Source organism: Nycticebus coucang, chromosome 5 (assembly GCF_027406575.1).
Source record: "Nycticebus coucang isolate mNycCou1 chromosome 5, mNycCou1.pri, whole genome shotgun sequence".
NCBI lineage: Eukaryota > Metazoa > Chordata > Mammalia > Primates > Lorisidae > Nycticebus > Nycticebus coucang.
This window is the reverse complement of record NC_069784.1, coordinates 133,536,522-133,558,459: the sequence shown is the minus strand read 5'-3', so window position 1 is coordinate 133,558,459 and position 21,938 is coordinate 133,536,522. Positions and strand designations below refer to the sequence as shown.

Genomic DNA, 21,938 nt, shown 5'->3' with positions numbered 1-21,938 from the left:
CTATGGGTTAGTCCAGCATAATTAACAATCAGCAGGTCTTCATATTGTGAGAGTATTTTCTTCTTTATTAAAAATGTTTCCTGCTGTTGGTAAACTCTTGACTGCTATTCTGTGGGTAAAATTGCATAGTTACTTTAAATTAAAGCCCTATTTAATGCAAAGTCTCAAGATCATGGTGACAATTCACATTAACATCTAACACCAGGAACCAAGGGTCCTAGTGTACTCACGCTATTTGGGCAGTGGGATTGGCACAGTTAGAAGAGCAGAACATTGCCACATCTCTCATCGGTAGGCTACTATCTATTCAATATGATGCTACTAGTTTTTCAGATTTCTTTTTTTTTTAAATTCAACTGACAGAGCAGAAACTGGACTAGGCTATTTAAGAATTAGGTTATGGGCCAGGTACAGTGCCTCACACTTGTAATCCTAGCAGTCTGGGTGGCCAAGGTGGGTGGATTGCCTGAGTTCAGGAGTACTAGACCAGCCTGAGCAAGAACAAGACCCCATCTCTAAAACTAGCCGGGTGTTGGGGCAGATGCCTGTAATCCCAGCTACTTGGGAGGCCAAGGCAAGAAAATAACTTGAGCCCAAGAGTTTGAGGTTGCTGTGAGCTATAATACTACGGCACCCTATTGAGAGTGACAAAATAAGACTCTACCTAAAAAAAATAAATAGGATTAGCTTGTGAGTATGTTTGATTTGATGAAAGTTTACCATTTAAAAAGCTAATGACGAATATTTCGTAGTAAATCCCAAGCAGAGGCCACTTTGTGTCTGGTTAAGTCAGCACATGTATCTTTGTACTGGGGAGTAGCTTTATAGGAAACCATTGCTTAGTAAAAAGAAGAGGAAGAAGCAATTGCTGCTCACGTATACCATGTGTCCAAGTCTTCTGGGGTCACGTGACTAGGACGGAATCCCTGCCTGCATGAAGCCTACATTCAGGTGGAAGAAAGGATTAAAATAAGTCAAATGACATGCTTCCTGGTAGTGATACATACCATGCTTCCTGGTATGACTAAAAAACAGCAGGATCAGGGACGGACAAGAGTGTGACCAGTTCCATGGGGCAGGGCCTTACAAGGAGGCAGCGCCTGCCTGGGAGGGGCTTGCCAGCTGGAGGAGGTGGGATTCCCGATGCCCTGGCACCCCCCGGGGCTGCCCACACACTGCCCCACTTCAGTCGTGGTACTTGGGGCAGAGAAAGTGAAGTTTCCAAGTTTAACCTTTTTATAAGGTAGAAGAGGAACCCTAAAGTCGGAGATGGTGTGAGACGCCCCATCCTGGGCAGTGTCTGTAGGGAGCTCACTGTGCCTTTGTCCAGCCCTGCCCTGCTGTCTAGCTGATGGTGCATCTCCTTTTAAAAAGCCAGTTCTCTCCTGCCAAGTTGCATGCAGCAGTTGGGACCACATTTTGACTCTAGGTGGGGCCTTCGGTACCCAGCCTGCCCATGAGAGGCGAGACAGCCTCATTTTCCTTTCAGAAAAGGGCCTTTTGTTCCTGTGGCCCCATGGAAGGAAAAGGCAGACGGCTATGTAGCAACTTTTTTGTTGTTCTTTTTTTTTTTTTTTTTTTTTGAGACAGAGTCTCACTATCACCCTTGGTAGAGTGCTGTGATGTCACAGCTCACAACAACCTCAAACTCTTGGGCTTAAGAGTGATTCTCTTGCCTCAGCCCCCCAAGTAGCTGGGACTACAGGTGCCCACCACAACGCCTGGCTATTTTTTGGTTGCAGTTGTCATTGTTATTTAGCAGGCCTGGGCCGGGCTCAAACCCACCAACTTTGGTGTATGTGGCCAGCGCCCTACTCACTGAGCTACAGGTGCCGAGCCTGTGTAGCAACTTTTTAACAGCTTTCGAAATGTCGAAAAAATAGGCAACATTCACTAGTACAGTGATGCTCTGGGGAGCCCCTCTGCGGTGCCCCCTGGGGCTAGCCAAGCCTCAGGTTGACCTCAGTGAGGGCCAGTTTCCTGGAAGGTCCTGGCGCCTCTGGGGCCTTGGAGGCACTTCTGTCACCCCTCCCCTCTGTGTCTGTGGGATCTTGGATCTGCTTTCCTTGAACTTAGCCAGGTTTTCATTTTTAGGACACTAGTTCTTTGCCAGTTGAGAAGACTTGCCCCAGTCTCATCATGTCATGGTTTTGCATTAGTTGTAGGCATAGACCAAGGACTTGGGTTTGGAAATCTTTAAATATGAGTTTTTGTTTTTAACTTCAAGTCAGAAACTGGCTTCCTTCTAAGGCAGTGGGAGAAGTTTCCTCCCACCTGCCTTCCCTCTCTTCACCCCACTAAGCAGCAGACCAGCTGAATTCTCAGATTGTTGTCCAAGGGTTTACAGGACCTATCTCCACAGGGGCAGGGGCAGATCCTTAGGTTGACCTGCAGCGACTATCCAGTGAATTTCTTGAATGGGTTTTTTTTTTTTTTTTCTAAAGGGGAGTTGGTGCCAATCAGTGGTTCTTCTGAGTCCCAGTCAGGACCTATTTGGGTAATATGCCTCTGAAACCAGAAGGCAAGATTGTTTCCTCTTGTGTAATGAGAGACAGGTGGGTTGTAAAAATTCTAGTTTCTCCCAGGGCTGCAGACTCCTCCCTGGGAAACCCAATGACTTAATAACAAGTGAGTGAAACCCCAAGGAGAGCCCCACCCAGGAAGTTCATGGGCTCCCAGGGTTTGGCATCACTTCTCAGCGCAAGATTTCTGGGACAGACAGAAAGACTGAGCATAGGCCCTTGGACATGTTGGTTAGCCTGCTTAGCGCCTTCCTTCAGGGCTCAGAAACCATGGATCATGCCACGCTGCTTCTTGGTTTCCGCCACCCTTTCCTTATCCAAATGTCAGAATCTGGAGACCAGGGGCCCCAAGGTTAAGAGGAAACAGAGGCATTTTAAAACGAGTTTCCATGAGAATTTTTAAACCACATTCCCTCTCTGTCCCATAAGGTAATCATAATAGTAGCCAAGAGTAGGGAACCAAGGTTGTCAGCCCTGCCCTAAATATTTACAGTCACTGGTCTTCAAATTCCTGAGCCCTAGGGCTTTTTTCTCCTTTTCATGAAAGCTTCTCTGAGTTTTACAAGGCAGCTAGCAATTTGCAAGTGGCCACTTTGTGTGTCAGCGGCTTCCATTATGCAGGTGCTGTTCCAAATACCTTATAAGCATTATCTGATTTAATCCTCACAACACCTCTGTGAAATACTGTGTCCCCTCTTTATGGCTAAAGGTGCTGAGGCTGAGGGAGGAAATGACTTATTTGCTTAAGGCTGTCGAGACCCCCACATGGCTGTGCTGCCTAAGCTGGTAGCCACCAATGGATGTTAGCTGAGCCCTTCAGATAACTGAGTGTTGGTTTGGTCCTGAGAAGACAGAGCTAACAGAACATGGCCTGCTCTTGGGAAGTGATGGCCTGGTGGGAGTGTGAGACGCCAGCCCGAGTCAGTGGAGAGAAGGGCTGGTGACACCGTAGCACATATCTCCATGGGATGGCGGGGCACTGGAGCCAGGCTGGGGTCACGTGCAGATGGTGGCATTGGACAGTGCGCAGACTCACAGGCACCTGAGAACATAGCTAGGTGAACACAAGGGAGCCCAGGCCAGAGTTTGAAGGGCCTTGGTGTGTGCCAGGGCACTTGGGCTAGCTGTGACAGGGTGGGGGCCTGCTCAATGTGCTGGTGGCAGCTCGGGGTGCAAGAGGCTCCAGTAGGAGGAGCGGAGGGACCACAGGCGGGGTAAGGGAGGTAAGGAGGAGTAAGGAGGGGCAGCGGAGGGACCACGGGCGGGGTAAGGGAGGTAAGGAGGGGCAGCGGTGCAGAGACTCACTGGTGTTGGGCCTGGCAGGGCTGAGAGGACCCAGGGTCCTTGCCTGGAGAAAGCTTGCCATTTTACCAGGATCTCAGCGTACTGCACATGCACCCACGGGTCCACACACAGCTCCGCCCCAGACTACAGGCATGCCTGTGCTCATCCACACAGACCACACCCGTGCGCACATGCGCCACACACTCCCTCTGCCTGTCTCAGAGAGGGCGCATCCCCTGGACTCAAGAGTCTGCAGTCCCTATTCTGTTACATTTGTGTTTTTAGAAGAGGTTCTAGAGCTTTCTGAACTACGATTTGGAAGAACAAAGCCAAAGGGAACGGCTTTGAGCCAAGCCCCCGTTGTGCCTTGCAGGACTTTGTTTTCTATGCCCCGCGCCTGAGGATCAACAAGCGCATCCTGCAGCTATGCATGGGAAACCACGAGCTCTACATGCGCCGGCGGAAGCCCGACACCATCGAGGTGCAGCAGATGAAGGCCCAGGCCCGCGAGGAGAAGCACCAGAAGCAGCTGGAGCGGTGAGCGGCTGCAGGGCCCAAGCTGCCACCTCTGCGGGGCTGGGGCCGGGGCCGGGGCCGGGAGACGGCTGGCCTCTCTCTTGTCCACCAGAGTCTGAATCAGCCTGTGCCTCGTCCTTTTCCCCATACCAGGCAACAGTTGGAAACTGAGAAGAAAAGGAGAGAAACTGTCGAGAGAGAGAAAGAACAGATGATGCGTGAGAAGGAGGAGCTCATGCTCAGGCTGCAGGACTACGAGGAGAAAACCAGAAAGGCGGAGAGAGGTTGGGGTCTGCCGTGGGACAGGCACGGGTCGGGGTGGCTTGTTGCACATCTGGTCACTTGTTTCCACAGCGAGGCAGGCTGGGCACACGGCAGCTGAGAAGGAAAACCTCCCAGGAACAACACAATACTTCAAAGCACAGTCTTGTAACAGAGAAAAGATCAAATGATCATTCAGTTTAGAAAATATTTCTTTACTTTATTAACTTCTGTGCTAATTATTTTATGCACGTGTACTGTAAGGTAAATGCTGTTTTCCCAATGGGGATGCTGAGATCTAGAGAGGTGATTTGCCCACAGGCATCCATCCAGCCAGTGGCAGAGCCAGGCCACGACGCCCCTCCTGCTTCTAGGCTAAAACCCAGGGTCAGGCTCCCAGACCTCCCAGGTTACCCTCAGCAGGCCAGCAGTTTGTTCGGCCCTCAGGGGACTTGAATCTTGTGAGGAGACAGCTGCCCTCTCTGGCTGCCTTTAAAACACGTAGAAAGGGCATTGCTGTGTTCCAAGTAGAGTAGGAGGTGATGTGGGGGTGGTGACCTCATAGCAGGGCCGGCCTGAGGAGTGTGGTGCCAGAAGGGCACAAGCGTTAGACCCTGCTGGGAGAGGCGTGTCTGGCCAGCTTAGAGCAGCCATCTTGAGGATCCATGAAGCACTTCTTTCCCGTATCCTGGAAGAAGTTCCATAGACCTGTATCTTGGTCTGCACTCTGGGCTGGAATGGGAGGCTGGACACCTGGGGCCCCAGCCTGAGTGGCTGACTGTGGGTCTTCTCTTCAGAACTCTCTGAGCAGATTCAGAGAGCCTTGCAGCTGGAGGAAGAGAGGAAGCGGGCGCAGGAGGAGGCCGAGCGCCTGGAGGCTGACCGCATGGCCGCACTGCGGGCCAAGGAGGAGCTGGAGAAACAGGCAGTGGATCAGATAAAGAGCCAGGAGCAGCTGGTAGGAATCTCTGAGTTTCAAGGTGCTGAATTATAGAGAGGCTGCTTCTGGGGATAGAAAAGGCAACACCTGCCTTGTAATGATTTTTGTTACTGAAAGCCGTAAGGTGATCTGCTGGAGGGTGAAGCAGCTGGTGGGAGAGGGCCGTGCCATTGTCTTGAGTTGCCCAACAGACGTAGGCATGCAGGGAGAAACCTGGGGGTGGCACTGATGGATCCTGTCGGCCATGGGGAAGAGGGGCTGTGCACCGCATGTGTGAATGTTCACTCACAAATGGACCCTGTTGAGAGTGTTCCAGAGCTCACCATAGCTCTGCATTCCCTTCCCAGGCTGCGGAGCTTGCAGAGTACACTGCCAAGATTGCCCTCCTGGAGGAGGCCAGGCGGCGCAAGGAGGATGAGGTGGAAGAGTGGCAGCACAGGGTGAGTGCCAAATCCCACCTGGCCACTCGGCACATTGCCCACTGTGGGGGGCGGTGCCGGCTCAGTGGGCAGGTCCCATTGGAAGCTTCTGGGACACTTCATAGTCCTCTGCCAAGGCCAGCTGTGCTGGTGAAACAGAAATCCCCACAGGAATGGGCTTGACCTTGTACACCAGTGAGCACTGCTGTTAGATTAGGAGAGAAACAAAGAACTGTTTATTCACTTCTACCCACTGTGCCCCGACCACCCTGAACTGTTCAGCCATGATCAGACATCCCCCAGTGAGGAACTGGTTTTAAATCTGATTACACCGGATGCCCCGTGCCTTGAGGCTACATTGCCAGAAACAAGGCCTCCTGACAGCTAGTGTACATGGCGGGGCCAGCGGGAAGGTCTACAGACCAAGAGGCCAGCCCAGGCTCTGCCACTGCACTGTGTGATCAGGTCAAGTAGCCTCACCTCGTCTGAGCCTGTTTCCTTCTGGCAGAATGGGGGTGATACCTCGCTCGGAAGGTAGGGGTGATGCGCGTTGTAGACTTAACACCGAGTCTTGGAAGGCGCCTGTCCTTTCCCCCTGTGGTGGTCCCCTTCCGGGGGCATATCTCCCCTCTGTCTTTGCTGCCCTGGCCTGGTACCTCCCTCTTGCTTCTCTTCATCCTCCATGCCCACTCCCCAAGCCAAGTTGCAAACAGAAGACTTCAGCTTAGGTTTTTGGAGAAACCTTGTATTATAAAGAATTAGTGAGAAAAGCTTGTTCCAAAGCAGATACAAACTGAGCTGGTCTCCAGGGGCCTGGGATGAGTCTGTGCTGTGTGGACAGGTGGGAGGGACCAGCAGTGCTGGGCGGGAAAGGGCTTAATACACAGCAGCCCCAAGGAGAGTGCTTAATACACAGCAGCCCCAAGCCTCAGTGCACACCAGCACCTTACTGGTGGCTCTGTGGTAGCTGAAGAATCTGTTTGTTTCTCTAATAAATTCCTTTCTAAAGTGTGTACAATGAACACATACAGTGGCACCTCGGCCACCTCTTAAGTTAACCTCATTTCACAGACTGGACATGCACCACACGTACGTGTCAGTACAGTAGGCCTAGTTTCTTACGTTGACCAGTTTGTTACAGTTCTTTGAGGGGTCAGCTTACAGAGGTTCTACTGCATTAGGATTAAAGACAGAAGAAAGAAATGCTACTTAAAAAGTCCCCGGGCTCTGGTGTCTTGCTGTGGATATGATGGATAACAGGGCCACAGACCCGGCCCCAGGGGCCTTGGGATAAACAATGGCCCAGTGGGGTTCTGTGCTGTGCAGTCTGCCAGCAAGGGGGTGGTGCAGAGTCCCTCTCCTGCCAGGGAGTGGATGGGGGCCTTCTTCTAAAGGAGGTTGTTCCACGGACAGAGGTGGTAGGTGCAAAGTTCTCACTTGTCTGTCAATATGCTTTCCAAAGGCCAAAGAAGCCCAGGAGGACCTGGTGAAGACCAAGGAGGAGCTGCACCTGGCCATGACGGCGCCCCCACCCCCACCACCCCTCCTGTACGAGCCGGTCACCTACCACATGCCCGAGGGCCTGCAGGAGGAGGGCGCAGAGCCCATGGGCTACAGTGGGGAGCTGTCCAGCGAGGGCATCCTGGACGACCGTAACGAGGAGAAGCGCATCACCGAGGCCGAAAAGAATGAGCGTGTGCAGCGGCAGCTGCTGGTGAGGGCAGGGCCTGTGTCCCCCGTCTGCTCTCTGTCTGAAGGGCTGGCCGCTCCCTGACACCCTGCACTCCCGCCCCTTTCTGAGGGTTGCTGACCATGCTGCTTTATGTTGCAGACGCTGAGCAACGAGCTGTCCCAGGCCAGAGATGAGAACAAGAGGACCCACAACGACATTATCCACAACGAGAACATGAGGCAGGGCCGGGACAAGTACAAGACGCTGAGGCAGATCCGGCAGGGCAACACCAAGCAGCGGATCGATGAGTTCGAGGCCATGTAATGGCCGGGACTGGGCAGAGGGGCACTGGAAGGCCCTGCCAGCCTTGTCGCGCCTGTATCTTTAGCACTCCAAATCTAGGCACCCCCTTTCGCACCCTGGTCCCTTTACAAAGAGAGTGTTTATCCTGGCGGAGATATTCTGGGCTGGGAACCAGTGGAATCCTCTCTGGTCTATTTTTTCCAATTGTACTATAGTGCCAACCAGGCCTGATTTTTATGATTACTGTTGAATCACCTCCCATGTTGTGCTTGGCGTAGGACTGAGTGAATTAAGGCAGGCCACCTGTAAGTGTGAGCAGCAAGCTCCACACTGGCATGTGTGACATGAGATTTGGTACCATTAAAGAAACCACATCGTGGCTTAAATCTGTGCCATACTTTTTCTGTATTTGAAATGAGCTCCAATCAACCTGTTTTTTCATTTCTGTGAAGGATCCATCTTTGTATATTCCATGTTTTGAGGGTTGAAAATTAAGATTGCGGCTGAAGCACTCGCACGTGTACGATTATTTCTTCCCTCCTGTCAGTGCGTGCAGCTGGTGGCAGAGCCGTGGCTCGCTCAGCATGGGCCGAGGGAGGGCACGCTTGGATCAACTTTTTAAGTTTTTTTTTCCTTTTTGGTTTTCTGCTTATCAGTTAGAAGGACACATTGTTGGACTTACATGCCTAATTAATGATCAGCTGTAGAGTGTAGTATTTATAAGTGACAATATGGGTTTGTAACATTAGTTTTAAAAAGGGAAAGTTTTGTTCTGTATATTTTGTTACCTTTTACAGAATAATAAAGGAATTACATATTACAAACCATGCAACCACAGCACTTGATTGATGTGAGGGCAGTGATAAGCTGATTAACTGCTATATTCATATCTGTAAAAACGATTTTTTTAAATGATTTTTTTTAGTATTTGTGCATGTAATTGACTTGTTTGAAAAACACAACACTATTATGGCCATTTAGACTCAAGCCGTGAAGGGACTGTCCTTAACCCTCTGCATTTCTGCAGAAAACCCTGCTCTGTCTCCCACAGCTGTAGAGCCAGGAGGATGCTGGCTTCCACACACCGTTGGTTCTACTCAGGTCCTTTCCACACGCGCTCACCTTTTCATTGTCATGAGCAGGAGAATTCCCCACCGCAGGCATCAAAATGGGAGCTCTGTGCATCTGTGGATGGGGTGGGGCCCGAGCTCTGTGCTGGGGGAGCAGGCATGGCCTGAGTCCTTGGGCCATGCCTGGTCCCCAATCACCCCACAGGCCAGCCAGCCAGCTCTGGAAACAACTGCCCCCAGGAGAGGAGGGATCATTCTCACCAGGCTCTTCCTTGTCAGTGCATATGACAAAGCTATATTTGTCACCACTCAACACAGTGATCGGAACGTTTATTGAAATCTGGTCATTTCCCAGAGAACACACAACTGGTTTATGTAACATGGCTGTTTAATTTAAATACAGAGTTAACAATAGGTGTCTTAGCCACCCAGCAGGACCGTAGGTGGAGACTGCATCCGGGAGTCTTTCCCAGCTGCGGCCCCACACCCAGTTCTTAGCCCCTCTCTTCACACCTGTTTAGCCCGGAGCTGTGGAGCCTTCACCTCAGTGCAGGACGAGTGTCATGTCAGTCCACAAATTGGGGCTGGAAAGAACTTTCTGCCAGTGAAGCTTCGATTGTGCACATGAGTCTGCACCACCAAGTGCATCTCCCTCTGCAATGAGAGTGGGACACAGTAACCAGGGTGGGGACACCACTTCCCCGTCTCTTCTCTCAGCTTTGTAACATTGAGAAGCAGCAAGCAAAGTTTGACACCTCAACTCGAGACCACATTAAAATGCCAGCCGCTAGCCCGGTACAGAGAACAGGGTGGGCTCAGACACTGCCCGGGTACTGGGAGGCCCCTCGTTCCCGGAGCAGCTTCCTTTTCGATCCTTGAAAAGTGAGGATGAGACTAAAGCTTGCTGGGCTGACTTCTCCACCAGGGCAGGGGGCGGTCTTAATACACTGGCCAGGTGATGGCTGGGTGGGAACCACCTCAGGACAGGGTTTGTTCCTCAGAGGAAGAAGCTATGCTTTGGACAACAGCCCTTTGAAAAATTATGACTTAATCTTACTTATCTTCAGTGGTTCTCAGATGTGCTTGAAGGTGTGTGCAGGTGTTTCTGGTTGGGGAGGCACTACTGGCAATCAACAGGGAGTGGTCGGGACACAGACGCCCCCACCATCAAAGGGCCTATCTGCTCAGAGAGCCAGTGGCACCCCTGTTGCGCAACTCTGGACAGCACTGCTCTTTTTATGCCTCTTAATGAAGTTCTTTCTGAATTGTTTTTTGTTTGAGTTAAGAAGATAAATTCCTTCAAGAAAATAATCCTGTTATGATTGATGGCAGAAACAAAAGCAAATACCACACCTAGCCCATTTTAAGGCCTGTAATTTTTCTTTGGCAGATCTAAATCTGATTTAAATTGTCAAAATACCTTCCCATATTATCGGTCAGTTATAGAGTAAAAACTAGTCTTGGGAATTTCCATTTATGGTGGGTTGGGCAATTTCAAAGCCCTTGTGGAAGTATTTCTCCCATGTAGTCTCCATATGAGACAGTCACTTAGGACAAGCAGTGTTGTTTGGGCCCAGTAGACGTCTTACACTTACTTGGCCCGAGTCTGGCTGCCCCCAGCAGGCGGTCGTTCACCCCAAAGACAGCCTGGTCCCAGACACTTAACTCCAGGCTCGCCTGCCTCAGCTGCGACGCCGTCACACCACTGAAGACAAAGGAGTGTTTCCACTGGGGACAAGCCTGCTTCTTGAGGACTGGGGACTTCAGTCTCAGTCTTTGTTGGTCTGGCAGAGTGAGACAGCTGGCAGGAAACACAAGACCCCCGGGTTACTGCCCCTGCACAGCCTCCTTGCCCTAGTGAGGCTTGTACATCTGTGTGGACCAGAAGACCTAAGTGCTAAAATCTGCCACAAAATCAACACCCTATACCAGAGACCTAGATGGGGGCTCCCACGACTACTACAAGACCTTCCAGGGCACCCCAAATTTCTACTGGAGCTGAATATAAAGGGTAAGTCGAGATTCTGAGCCCATCTGGCCTGCACCTTACACTCTCCTGAGGGTGCCACTGCTGTGACTTCTCAGGGAAATAAACCAGCCCAGGATTAGAAAACAAAGCCTTTGGATCTTGACTCAGGCCTTCCCTTGTCCCTGGAGATTCAGCGATTCCGTATAATAATTAACCATATGGTGCTTGCTTCACTTTTAGAGGTACCGACACCCCAGTAGTAAGAAAGGAGTGTGCAGTCACCCCTTCTAATGCTGATCCAAGAGAATGTGCTGAGCTCAGGAACACACCACTTTGTCATGCTCAGGTTCAAAACTGACTCAATTAACAAGAACTGAGCATTTCAAATTAGCCCCAGCACATCCACCTCCCATGAATTCTTGGAAATCAGGGTCTTCAGTATGTGTTCTGTTAGTTTTTCATCGGACAGCTGAAGTAAGACAAGTCGAACTGGTACTTTAGGGAACATCTTTTGGTGTCCCCTACAGGTTCTGTACCACACTGTATATATAATACATCATCAGTAACAGCATTTGGTTATATCCACCTACCCCTTCACAAATGAATTTAAGGTACCATCCGACCGCACAGGTAAATTCTTGGCTCCCAGCACTACCAAACAGAGTTGACCATTAAGTGGTGGCTGATCTGTCCCTGGAAGGAAAGCCGGTATTCAGTGTCAGCACCCCTACTCCCAATGCATTAGTAGGCAGTGCCTCCCGCAAACTGACAGCTCAGGGAGAGACCGCAGGTACCAGTCAGCCCCAGACAACAGTGGGGGAGGGGTGCCCACTCAGTGCCACCCCCAAAGTGACAGCTCGGGGAGAGACCACAGGTACCAGCCAGCCCTAGACAACAGAGGGGGAGGGGTGCATAGCACCCTGAGAAGGCCCTGCTATCCCACCACATGAGCAGCCCAATGACGTGAGGAGGGATTGCCAAAGTCCTAGCAGGGAGGAAAGATGAGTGAGCTTTAGCCTGGTTGTAGGCAGTGGTTTTGGGGAAAGTGGGAGCCCCAAGATGCTGCAGGGGTTGTGACAGCCACAGGTGTGTGCTCCTAGTCTGCTGGGCGTGGGAGCTTGGGAAATAGTTCTAGCCAAATAGGAAGTCATTGAAACGTGCAGTGGAAACGTATGTCCTCCCCATCTCCCTTCTCCCTTCTCTCCATTTTCTGTATGCCCCATGATGTCTAAGGGAGCAGAATCTCCATCCAGTCCCTAGGGTCTGTCCTTGATCTGCTTCTCTTGCTAGGCAGCAAATGCTCTTGTGACTAGGGACCAAGGGTTTATCCACCGAACCTGGTAGGTACCAGGGCCTTGGGATGTGCTCTTGGTCTCCAAAGAGCCAAACTTCCCACCCATGACATCGTCATAGAGCATCCCCTCTTCAAGAGGGCCTTGGTTGCACCAGAGACCGTCCAACCTGCTCCTCTTGGGATGCAGCTGTCCCTAGGACACTGTGGAGGGGACAGCTGCCTCCCAAAAGGAGCAGGTTGGACGGTCTCTGGTGCAACCAAGGCTCTGCTTGAAGAGGCCTTGCCTGTGGATTCCAGAAAACCCTTCTCAAGCTGACCCCATAACTCTCCTTAAGAGCTATGGGAGCTCAGGGTCAGGGCAGTGATGCTAGAACTCACTCTGCCCACCTCTCAGCCCACCTGCTTCTCCAGGCTTTTGGGCCAGTGACAAATGTTTAGGAGGCTAGAGACCACCTACCTTCTTGAGCCTGCTGCAAGTTTCTGGGCCCAGCAGGGAGGACCAACTTAGCCCGGACTGTGAGTTCGCCATTATTCTCAGGAATGCCATCTTCATGTTTCTCGGCCTAGGGTCCAGAGGCAGGCTCAGAGGCAGGATTTCCCAGGCCCCCAGAACCTTCTGGGCTCCTGTTGCCTGTCCCTGGACTCCCGCAAATCCTCTCAGCATGTCCCACACGCTCCACCCTGACTGTGGGGAGGGACGGTCCTGCGGCCCCAGCATGCCAGGGGCAGATGGGCCTGTAGAGGCAGGGAGGGGCTCAAAGGGGGCTGCATGCATGCAGCCTGAGTTTGCAAAAGGCAAATAAACTTAAGTGCTCCTCCATGTCTATTATTGATTTGTTCTCGTCAGTAAAGACTCAATCGACCCTTCCATGCCAAGGACTGCCACAGGCACTAGAGGCACAAGGGGTGGCAGTCTGTGCCCAAACCACAAGGGGTGGCGAGTCTGCCCCTCCTTTGTCCTTACCCACCAAGGTCACCTCCCTGCCTACTGAGATGGCTTCTCTGGTCATGAGTGATTTTGCCCGCAAGTGAAGGAAGGGCCCAGAGAGGAGACTACCCTAAAACCCAGTCTTCCACCAAGTGAGGTGGGAAGAATGTCCTGGGCAGGGTCTGGGTACAGTTGTTACACTGCGGCCCCCACAGTTAGTCCTGCAGGGCTTAGCCCAGGCCCTGCCTGTGGGAAGCAGCTCTCTGGGCCCTTGGGTGCCAAATGTGTTAAGGCCGCCCCAAACTCAGCACTGGAAATGGAGGGCCCAGCCCCACAACCCCTAGGGCTGGCCTGGGGAAAATTGCTCCCCCTTGCCAAAGCAGGCTTAGTGTGACAAGCATTGGTGGCCTATCTCACGCAGGCCCTGTGCTAGGTGCAGGCAACAGAGAAGTCCCAGGCCTTGTCTTCAAGCTGATACCACAGGAGTGAGGCAGGCAGAGTGAAGATGTGTCCCCTGAGGGACAGCATCCAGGTGGGGAAGCGGGGAGGGTGCCCTAGAGGGGCTGTGCTCCCCAGAGGACAGGAGCAGAGTGACTAAGGTGCAGGAGCCAGACCTGTGGCCGTGCAGAGACGCTGAGGCTGAAGAGAAGGCACAAACATGGAGGGCCCCCAATGCTGGTCCTTAGGGGGGGAGACAGGACCCCCCAGTGCTGGTCCTTAGGGGGGGAGAAAGGACCCCCCAGTGCTGGTCCTTAGGGGGGGAGACAGGGCCCCCAGTGCTGGTCCTTAGGGGGGGAGACAGGACCCCCCAGTGCTGGTCCTAAGGGGGGGAGACAGGGCCCCCAGTGCTGGTCCTTAGGGGGGGAGACAGGACCCCCCAGTGCTGGTCCTAAGGGGGGGAGACAGGGCCCCCAGTGCTGGTCCTAAGGGGGGGAGACAGGACCCCCCAGTGCTGGTCCTAAGGCAGGGAAGACAGGACCCCCCAGAACTGGTCCTCAGAGTGGGGAGACAGGGCCCCCCAGAACTGGTCCTCAGAGTGGGGAGACAGGGCCCCCCAGAACTGGTCCTAAGAGGGGTAGACAGGGCCCCCCAGTGCTGGTCCTAAGTGGGGTAGACAGGACCCCCCAGTGCTGGTCCTAAGGGAGGGAGACAGGGCCCCCAGGACTGGTCCTAAGGTGGGGAAGACAGGACCCCCCCAGGGCTGGTCCTAAGTGGGGGAGACAGGGCCCCCCAGTGCTGGATCCTAGAAGAAAGACCACCTCTGGAAGGCTCATAAGGAGAGGCTTCCTGGAAGAGAAGGGGCTTAGGTTGCATCTTGGGGGACACTGGCAACGGGAGGTCTGAGCAGGGGTCAGGCCTGGGAAGAGCTCACACAGGCCATGATGGGTGCAGACACAGCCCTGAGAGGCAGGAGGTGGGACAAAAGCTCCCAAGAAGGGGCCCTAGGCTTCACTCCATTGGTGGCAGGAAACCAGAAAAGTGTCCCAGGAGAGACATCATGCATCCCAGCCATGCTTCAGACAGAAAAGGAGGCACCCTGAGTTCAGGCTGCAGCAGAAGCCTGGGCGCAGTGGGGCCCTGGGCGGGGGCCATGGTGCATCCTGCTGTCCTCTGCTCCCTCCTGGTCTCTCAGGGACGCCCTCCCTCCCAGTCGTGGATCTTGGTGCCGTTCTCTGGGGCCCCTCTGTCCTGCACTGGCCAGGACACACTGACCCTGACTACATCAAATACAGCAGCTATCTCTTGCAGTTCAAGTCCAGAGCAGGAATGTGGAACCCCACGTCCTAGTCAGGGATGGGCTCTGCCTTCCTGGGGGCGTTTGGTCCAGCCATTTATCACCTATTACTGTTTTGGGAGTTCTGGGGCTCAGAGTCCTCAGTAGACAGTGGGGGCTGAGAGAAGAGGGGGACTTTGTTAGCCTCCTGTGCAAAGCGCCCCCACCTGCCAGGCCGGTCTGTATGTGTGTGGGGGGGGGGGGCGGGGGGCGGAGCTACACAGGTGCCTGAACCTGGGCAGGTCAGAGAAGATGCTCAGCCTAGCCCCTCCAAGAAGAGTGTCATACTGAGCCTCTCCTTGCCTACAAAGTTCCTATCTGATCCTACAAAGTCCCAGCCCACAGGCCAGGTGACATACACTATAGGTCCAAGCCTTGCTAGGTAGGTTTTCTTTCCTGAGACTCTCTGCAAAGCGAGTTAATTCTCACAGTAGGGGTGAGGGGCACTCAGTCCCAAAGCAGACATCACCTTGGCCTTGAGCAGATACCAGTGGAAAGACCGTGTTGCACTGTCTTCAAAGTCCCATGCAGCCAGAGGAATTATCACTTCTCCAAGAAACACTCTCCGGGTGAGCGTGCCCAGGTGCCACACAGAGACCTGCAGCCGCCGGGTCACCAGCTGGGCAGGGTCCACCTGATACTGTGGGGACAGAGCAGGGACAGTCAGCAGCTCTGGTGGCCACCCGGCCTCCCTCCGCAGGCTGAGCACAGAGCTCGGCAGTGGCCAGGGTCCCAGTGTAGTGGGTGGCTTGGAGTGCATGGAATCAGAGCGGAGGCCTCTCTCTCCTCAAGAACTTCTCACACTCCCTGGGGGGTGGTGGTGGCCCTGCAGAGCCACTGACCCCACCTGGGCCTCCCAGGGCCTCCTTTAAAGCCTATTAGGTCTCTTGATAACAACAGCCCTTACTTTGTACAGGCTTTTTAGATATAGTGATCTTTATCTTTTTCAAGCATATCAAGAGGTCAGAGTCACCAAAACAGAAGCTCAGGAATCCAGTGGCCCTTCCTTGTGGGCAGCTGTCATCACAGGCCAGGATCAGACCCCATGCCCAGCCGTGACCCCGGCTGCCGTGCTGTGAGGATGGATGTGCACACCCACTTGTAACAGATGCGCAGTTGCTTGCCTGGGTGTCAGCTCTGTGTACCCACCTTTGGCCATCTTTCTAACTGAGGGACTCAGCCTCCCAGACTCTGTCTACGTTTCTGCTGCCCTGGGCTGGCATCCTCATTGGTGTCCTGTCTTTTCTTCCCTGCTGAGATGACTTGTGGCCACTAACGTCAAAATTTCTTGGGCCACATCCCCTCTTCTACTGCCTCTGACTAAATTTAAGTCTGTTTTCCCTCAAGTTTGTGGTCTGCCTCCCACCATGGTCCACGTTTCCCTCCCTTGGTCTGTAAACTCCGACTTGACCTGCCGATTCCCACTTTCTGGCTCTGCCTATCAGGGAAGTCTGCTCCTTCAGAGCAGTGAGGGTAGAGCAGGGCCACCCCAAGTCCACTCCAGCTGCTCAGGAAGCCCTGTGTTGGTCCCTCTCCCTGGGGTCCACGCCCACTGCTCGCCCCTTTCTGAGGAGCAGGACTGAGCCCTGCAGTGGACCGAGTCCACTGCCCGAAACCAGCCCTGCTCTGCACTGCCCTGTGTATCCCCAAGGCTTGCTCCAGGCTCTACTGAGTACAAAGTGTAAGGGACACTTGAGAACAGGGACAGGCAATAACCAGTGTCACTCAGATCTGGCGTCTCATTTCATGTCCCCCAGGCCCCTGTGACAGTGGTCTCTAATGGGGTACAAGTCTCCCTGGAGTCCAAATAAGCCTCCCAAGAAACACTCTGCTCTTAGCCTTTACCTTTCACACAAACCTCTCCCAACACCAGCTAGAGGTGTCCTCGGGCCCCCACCCCTGCCAGAGTCGCTCCACAGCACATGCCGGAGGCAAACACCTGCACACCGAGCATGGGGGATTTGAAATACTGGTTTCTGTGAGGCTTTTATGATTGCCGGTCGGCTTCCCCATCTTCTGCCTTTCTGTCTCACACTTGCTCCTATAGAGGACAAGGCCAGCTGAGCTGGGATCTTCTGAATTTAGAATAGATCAGAGACGTCGATAGTTTTAGATGTATCTGGCAAGTTTCCAGCATTACAAAATATTCACAATATACTGGGAAACCCGTGGATAAAAATTGTAAGCAATTTCTTTCAGAGTCTATATGCATTTTAAATAAGGTAGGTAAAAATTTTAAGATCAGACTAGATAACTTAAAGTCCAAACTATAGACAATCCTCATGTTTATCTCATTTTATAAATCTCTGCTTAGCACAAAATATCTTAGATTTCTGATGACTCACTTCAGATTATCAGTGAAAATGTGTGAGGGGATACATAGTTTTTCAAAATCCTTGAAGGCAGGTAGCAGAACTTTGTGAAGTGACACTTTCCCACCACACAGACCTGGCAGTGCCACAGCCCTGGAGCTTGTGGAGAGGCCCAGCCTACACCTGCTGAATCAGGACCTGCATTTTAAAAAAAGAATCCCAGGGCACTGCTGTACACACACACTCACACACACACTCTGGGAAGGAGCTGTACTTCTAAGTACTCTCTGCTTTCAGTCCCTGTGGGTAGTCAGGATTCTAATACCTCCCTCGGGCTTTATATAAAGCAGTTAGCCACAGCAAGGGCACTGGAAACAATGGCCATTATTATTTAATGAACTCAGGGCTCTGTGCCAGCTGCCCAGATGGCCCCTGGCTGGCAGTTTGCAAATGTCCCTACTTGCCAAGGAAGGCAAACAAAGCCCTCTCCTGTCCCAGGCGTGAGAGCCTGGGGTCTCCGGCTGCCCAGCCTTGACTGGGTTGTCTCCACAGGATCAGGCAGCCCTCCCAGCTTGGGGGCCTGCCACTGCCAGCCCCAAATCAGAGCACAAGGCCCCGTCTCCGACCTCAACCATAAACCATATCTCTTAGCATCAAGGATAGTGAAAACCTAGATAATTCCTTTATGCTGTTTTTTATATATAAAATAAGCAGCAGCCTGGTCAGACATTATAACAAAGGAACATCTTTACGAAGATAGTAACTCAGTAGATTAATTTTCAGGCTACTCTGCTTAAGAATGCCTCTCTGATAGTCATAAAACTTCAACGAGACAAACCAATTTTTTTAAATTACTTCGTGCCCTTTTGTTAGCCTGAGACAAAGTGCAGCCCAGGTCTCTTCCCCATTTTCTCAGAAATCATTAATCAAAAGCCATTCTCAAGTCCAGCAGACTCTGCACTTTTCCTGCACAAAGGGCTGAAATTTATTTTCTACCAGCTTGCCACTGATTGCCAGAGTCGTTTCCACGTTTCCAGACACGTTTCCAGTGTGTTGGTGTCTGCACTTCCATTTAACTGACTCAAGAGCTTGGAAGAACCATCCACTGGACCCTGACCCGTGTGCAGACTGGGACGGGGAAGACTCAGCACATGCATATTTGTCCAGCAAGTACCTTCAAGGTCTCCTGAAAGTGCGGGTCCACCGTGTTCCTTTGGACTCCAGTCTTGCGTTTTCCCTGGGAAGACCTGTCAGGAAGCAGGTAGGTCTTTACGTACCTAGTGGCCAAACACAGACAGGACAGAGTGAACGCACAGCAGGAGCATGGGGGCCACATGAGGAGTTGAGGGGAGTGGACCCCACACGTCCCTGCTTCCCTCTGGATGGGGAGTCGATAGCAAGGCTCTGGGGACCATGCCCAGAAGTAGCAGCATCAGAGCTGGTGTGGACAAGCTCCTAGCCCACACAGTCTTTGGCCACATGTTGGCTACATAATCCTTGGAATATTCCTAGGGGTGTGACGCTCGTCCTGCCACCCTCATGTCCCACTCCTACAATCTATTTGTCCTGGTCATCTGCCATTCAGTGAAGACCAGATTCTCTAGTCTACCTGGATGTCAAGGCTGGTGAGCCAACTTCCTCCTGGTCTGCAAGAAAAGACAAAATGTGGCCGGGCTTGGTGGTTCAAACATGTAACCTAGCACTGGGGGAGGCTGAGGTGGGTGGATTGTTTGAGCTCAGGAGTTTAAGACCAGCTTGAGCAAGAGTAAAACCCTGTCTACTAAAAATAGAAAAATTAACCAGGCATTGTGGCAGGCACTTATAGTCTCAAAACAAAAAAATAAAAATAATTTAAAAAACGTGGAAAGGAAAAGCATGTACACTTTGCTTTGTCCTTATGGGGGCCTCAGAGACCATGCTCCCAACTGCTGAGAAGGGGCCTTCTCGGGCCTCCCTGCTGAGTCTGGCAGCCAACACAGCATGACAGAGGGGCAGATGGCCGTCTGCACTTGCCCAGAAATCTGAAATCTTAGCTTAGAGGAAGACATGTCCTATTCTGTCCTGTTCTAGGCTGACTTGAGGAAGTGCTTATATTTTGTAAGAAGAAACAATTAAAACAAGTTATTTTAAACCTCCACCTTAAAATGTTAGAAAAAGAACAGATTAGTTCTGAAGGATAGAATAGTAAAGCTAAGAAAAATCAACGAAATAGGAAAAATAAAAAAATTAACCCCCATGTTGGTTCTTTGAAAGGATTTCTAAAGCCAGTAACTCCTTAGCTAAATTTATCCAGTTTTTTTTTTTAAAAGAGAATATGCAAATACTATTATCAGTAATGGCCACAGACTGCCCTTCATGGCTACCCTGGCAGTCTATCTGATGGCCATGACCCTACCACCACCATTAGCCCAGCCCTTGCTCTATAGGCTAGAAACAGGCTCGACTTTCCCAAGCAAAAATTAACAATGGTCCTCTCTCTCTCTCTCTCTCTGTGTCCCTCCTGCAGCCCCTTCCTCCCTCTCAGTTAAGCTTCTTGAAAAAAATACTCAAAACTTTCCATCTCCAATTCCTTACTGTTCACTTACTCTTAAATTGTTGATCATTATAGAATCTCATACACATAAACTAAAATATATCTATGGGCCTTATAGAATCCTAATAAAATACACACCCATGTACCTGCCCACTAGTTTAGGAAACAGAACATAATACATTATTTCCCTCTCATAATCCTGCCCTTAACCAGGCAGTCACCCTACTGAATTTTGTATTATCCCTTGGTTTTCTTTCTTTCTTTCTTTTTATTTTTTTGGCTGGGGCTGGGTTTGAACCTGCCACCTCCGGCACAGGGGACCAGCGCCCCACTCCTTTGAGCCACAGGCACTGCCCTCCCTTGGTTTTCTTTATAGTTTCACCACTTTGCTGTGTCTCCTCAAACAGTATACTACTTAGCTTGTCCTATTTTTGACCTTTTATATTAATGGGATCATTCCATGTACATTCTTCTGTAACTTGCTTTTCTTCACTGAATATAACATTTGAAACTCATCTATGTTGTTGTGTGTTGCTACAACTCATTCGTTTCTAATCCTCCATATTATTTATCCCATTGTGTGAATACGCCACAATTCATTTATCCTCTTGAAGAGCACGTGTCTGATGTCCTAGTATTTTTCTACGTTCATGGTGCACATGTACAGGAGTTTCTCTAGGCACATAACCAGGAATGATAGGGGATGTGTATTTTCAACTTCACTACAAAATGCCAAGTTGGTAATTCGATCTCTTTAATGGATATAGGGCCATTCAGGTTTCCTATTTCATCTCATGTCAGCTTGGGTAATTTGTGTGTCTTTTAAGAAATGTGTCCATTGCATCTAAATTGTTACATTCATTGGCATAAAGTTTTACATAATATCCTCTTATTATTCCTTAATGTCTATAAGTTCTACCATGCTGTCTTTTCTTAGTATTTGCATATTCTCTTTTTAAAAAAAACTGGATAAATTTAGCTAAGGAGTTACTGGTTTTAGAAATCCTTTCAAAGTGGGCGGCGCCTGTGGCTCAGTCGGTAAGGCGCCGGCCCCATATACCGAGGGTGGCGGGTTCAAACCCGGCCCCGGCTGAACTGCAACCAAAAAATAGCCGGGTGTTGTGGCGGGCGCCTGTAGTCCCAGCTGCTCGGGAGGCTGAGGCAAGAGAATCGCTTGAACCCAGGAGTTGGAGGTTGCTGTGAGCTGTGTGATGCCATGGCACTCTACCAAGGGCCATAAGGTGAAACTCTGTCTCTACAAAAAAAAAAAAAAAAAAGAAATCCTTTCAAAGAAAGGATTAATTTTTTTATTTTTCCTATTTTGTTGATTTTTCTTAGCTTTACTATTCCATCCTTCAGGACTAATCTGTTCTTCTTTTTCTAACATTTTAAGGTGGAGGTTTAAAATAACTCGTTTTAATTGTTTCTTCTTATAAAATATGAGCACTTCCTCAAGTGTTGCCCTCAAATTATGAAATGTAAAAGTCAGACTGTTCAGTTTTCCCAGGGCACGTGGTACATGAAGAGGAACAAAGAAGTTAAATCAGGAAAGACAGGAGCAACACAGTAAGTGCTGCAGGGCTTTGTACTTAGGTTGACTGGTACGGAGGAGCGACTACAGGTTGAGAGAAGAACAGAGTTTGAGTAGATCAGCAATGCATTTCTTTTCCCATGGTCACACACATAATTAAAACAGTATGATCAAAGTTTTCCATGTAGGAGAAAAGGAGGCAAAAATGAGGTCCCTGCCTTAAGCCATACATGCAGAAAATCAATTCTAGTTCTAATAGAAAAGGATCCAAATGTGAAAAAAGACTACTAGAGGAAAACAAAGAAGAATATATTTATAACCTTTGGGTGTCACAGGGATTCCTCTACAGACAAAAAGCAGAAATTTTAAAGGAAAAGCCTGATAAATCTGACAGTCAATTCTTATAAGAAAAGTCATCATAAACAAGTTAGAAGACAAGTAACAGCTGGGAGAAGACATGTACAATATGTATAACCAATCAAGATTTTTTTCAAGCTTATTTAAAATAGGTCTTACAAAAAAAACCTCTTGGCTGGGCGTGGTGGCTCACGCCCATAATTCCAGCTCTTTGGGAGGCTGAGGAAGAGAGGATCGAGTGAGCCCGTGTGTT

The 21,938-nt window shown here is 50.7% G+C and overlaps 2 protein-coding genes across 10 annotated transcripts in view; one reads left to right on the top strand and one right to left on the bottom strand.

Moving 5' to 3' along the window:
* The window catches only part of EZR (ezrin), a 50,772-nt gene extending 42,465 nt beyond the window's left edge, over window positions 1-8,307 (top strand). For both annotated transcript variants that reach the window (XM_053590424.1, XM_053590425.1), the window contains 6 exons: window positions 4,180-4,343; window positions 4,476-4,606; window positions 5,381-5,541; window positions 5,871-5,963; window positions 7,405-7,656; window positions 7,774-8,307. In XM_053590424.1, the coding sequence (XP_053446399.1) occupies window positions 4,180-4,343; window positions 4,476-4,606; window positions 5,381-5,541; window positions 5,871-5,963; window positions 7,405-7,656; window positions 7,774-7,938 (966 nt within the window). In that variant the 3' untranslated portion in view covers window positions 7,939-8,307. The remainder of the gene's footprint in view (window positions 1-4,179; window positions 4,344-4,475; window positions 4,607-5,380; window positions 5,542-5,870; window positions 5,964-7,404; window positions 7,657-7,773) is intronic.
* A 153-nt stretch (window positions 8,308-8,460) lies between these two features.
* SYTL3 (synaptotagmin like 3) overlaps window positions 8,461-21,938 on the bottom strand; it is a 94,340-nt gene continuing 80,862 nt past the window's right edge. For all 8 annotated transcript variants that reach the window (XM_053590416.1, XM_053590419.1, XM_053590415.1 and 5 more), the window contains 6 exons: window positions 18,439-18,541; window positions 15,422-15,592; window positions 12,708-12,813; window positions 11,547-11,649; window positions 10,583-10,788; window positions 8,461-9,641 (listed from right to left, as the gene is read on the bottom strand). In XM_053590416.1, coding sequence (XP_053446391.1) covers window positions 9,532-9,641; window positions 10,583-10,788; window positions 11,547-11,649; window positions 12,708-12,813; window positions 15,422-15,592; window positions 18,439-18,541 — 799 coding nt within the window. In that variant the 3' untranslated portion in view covers window positions 8,461-9,531. The remainder of the gene's footprint in view (window positions 9,642-10,582; window positions 10,789-11,546; window positions 11,650-12,707; window positions 12,814-15,421; window positions 15,593-18,438; window positions 18,542-21,938) is intronic.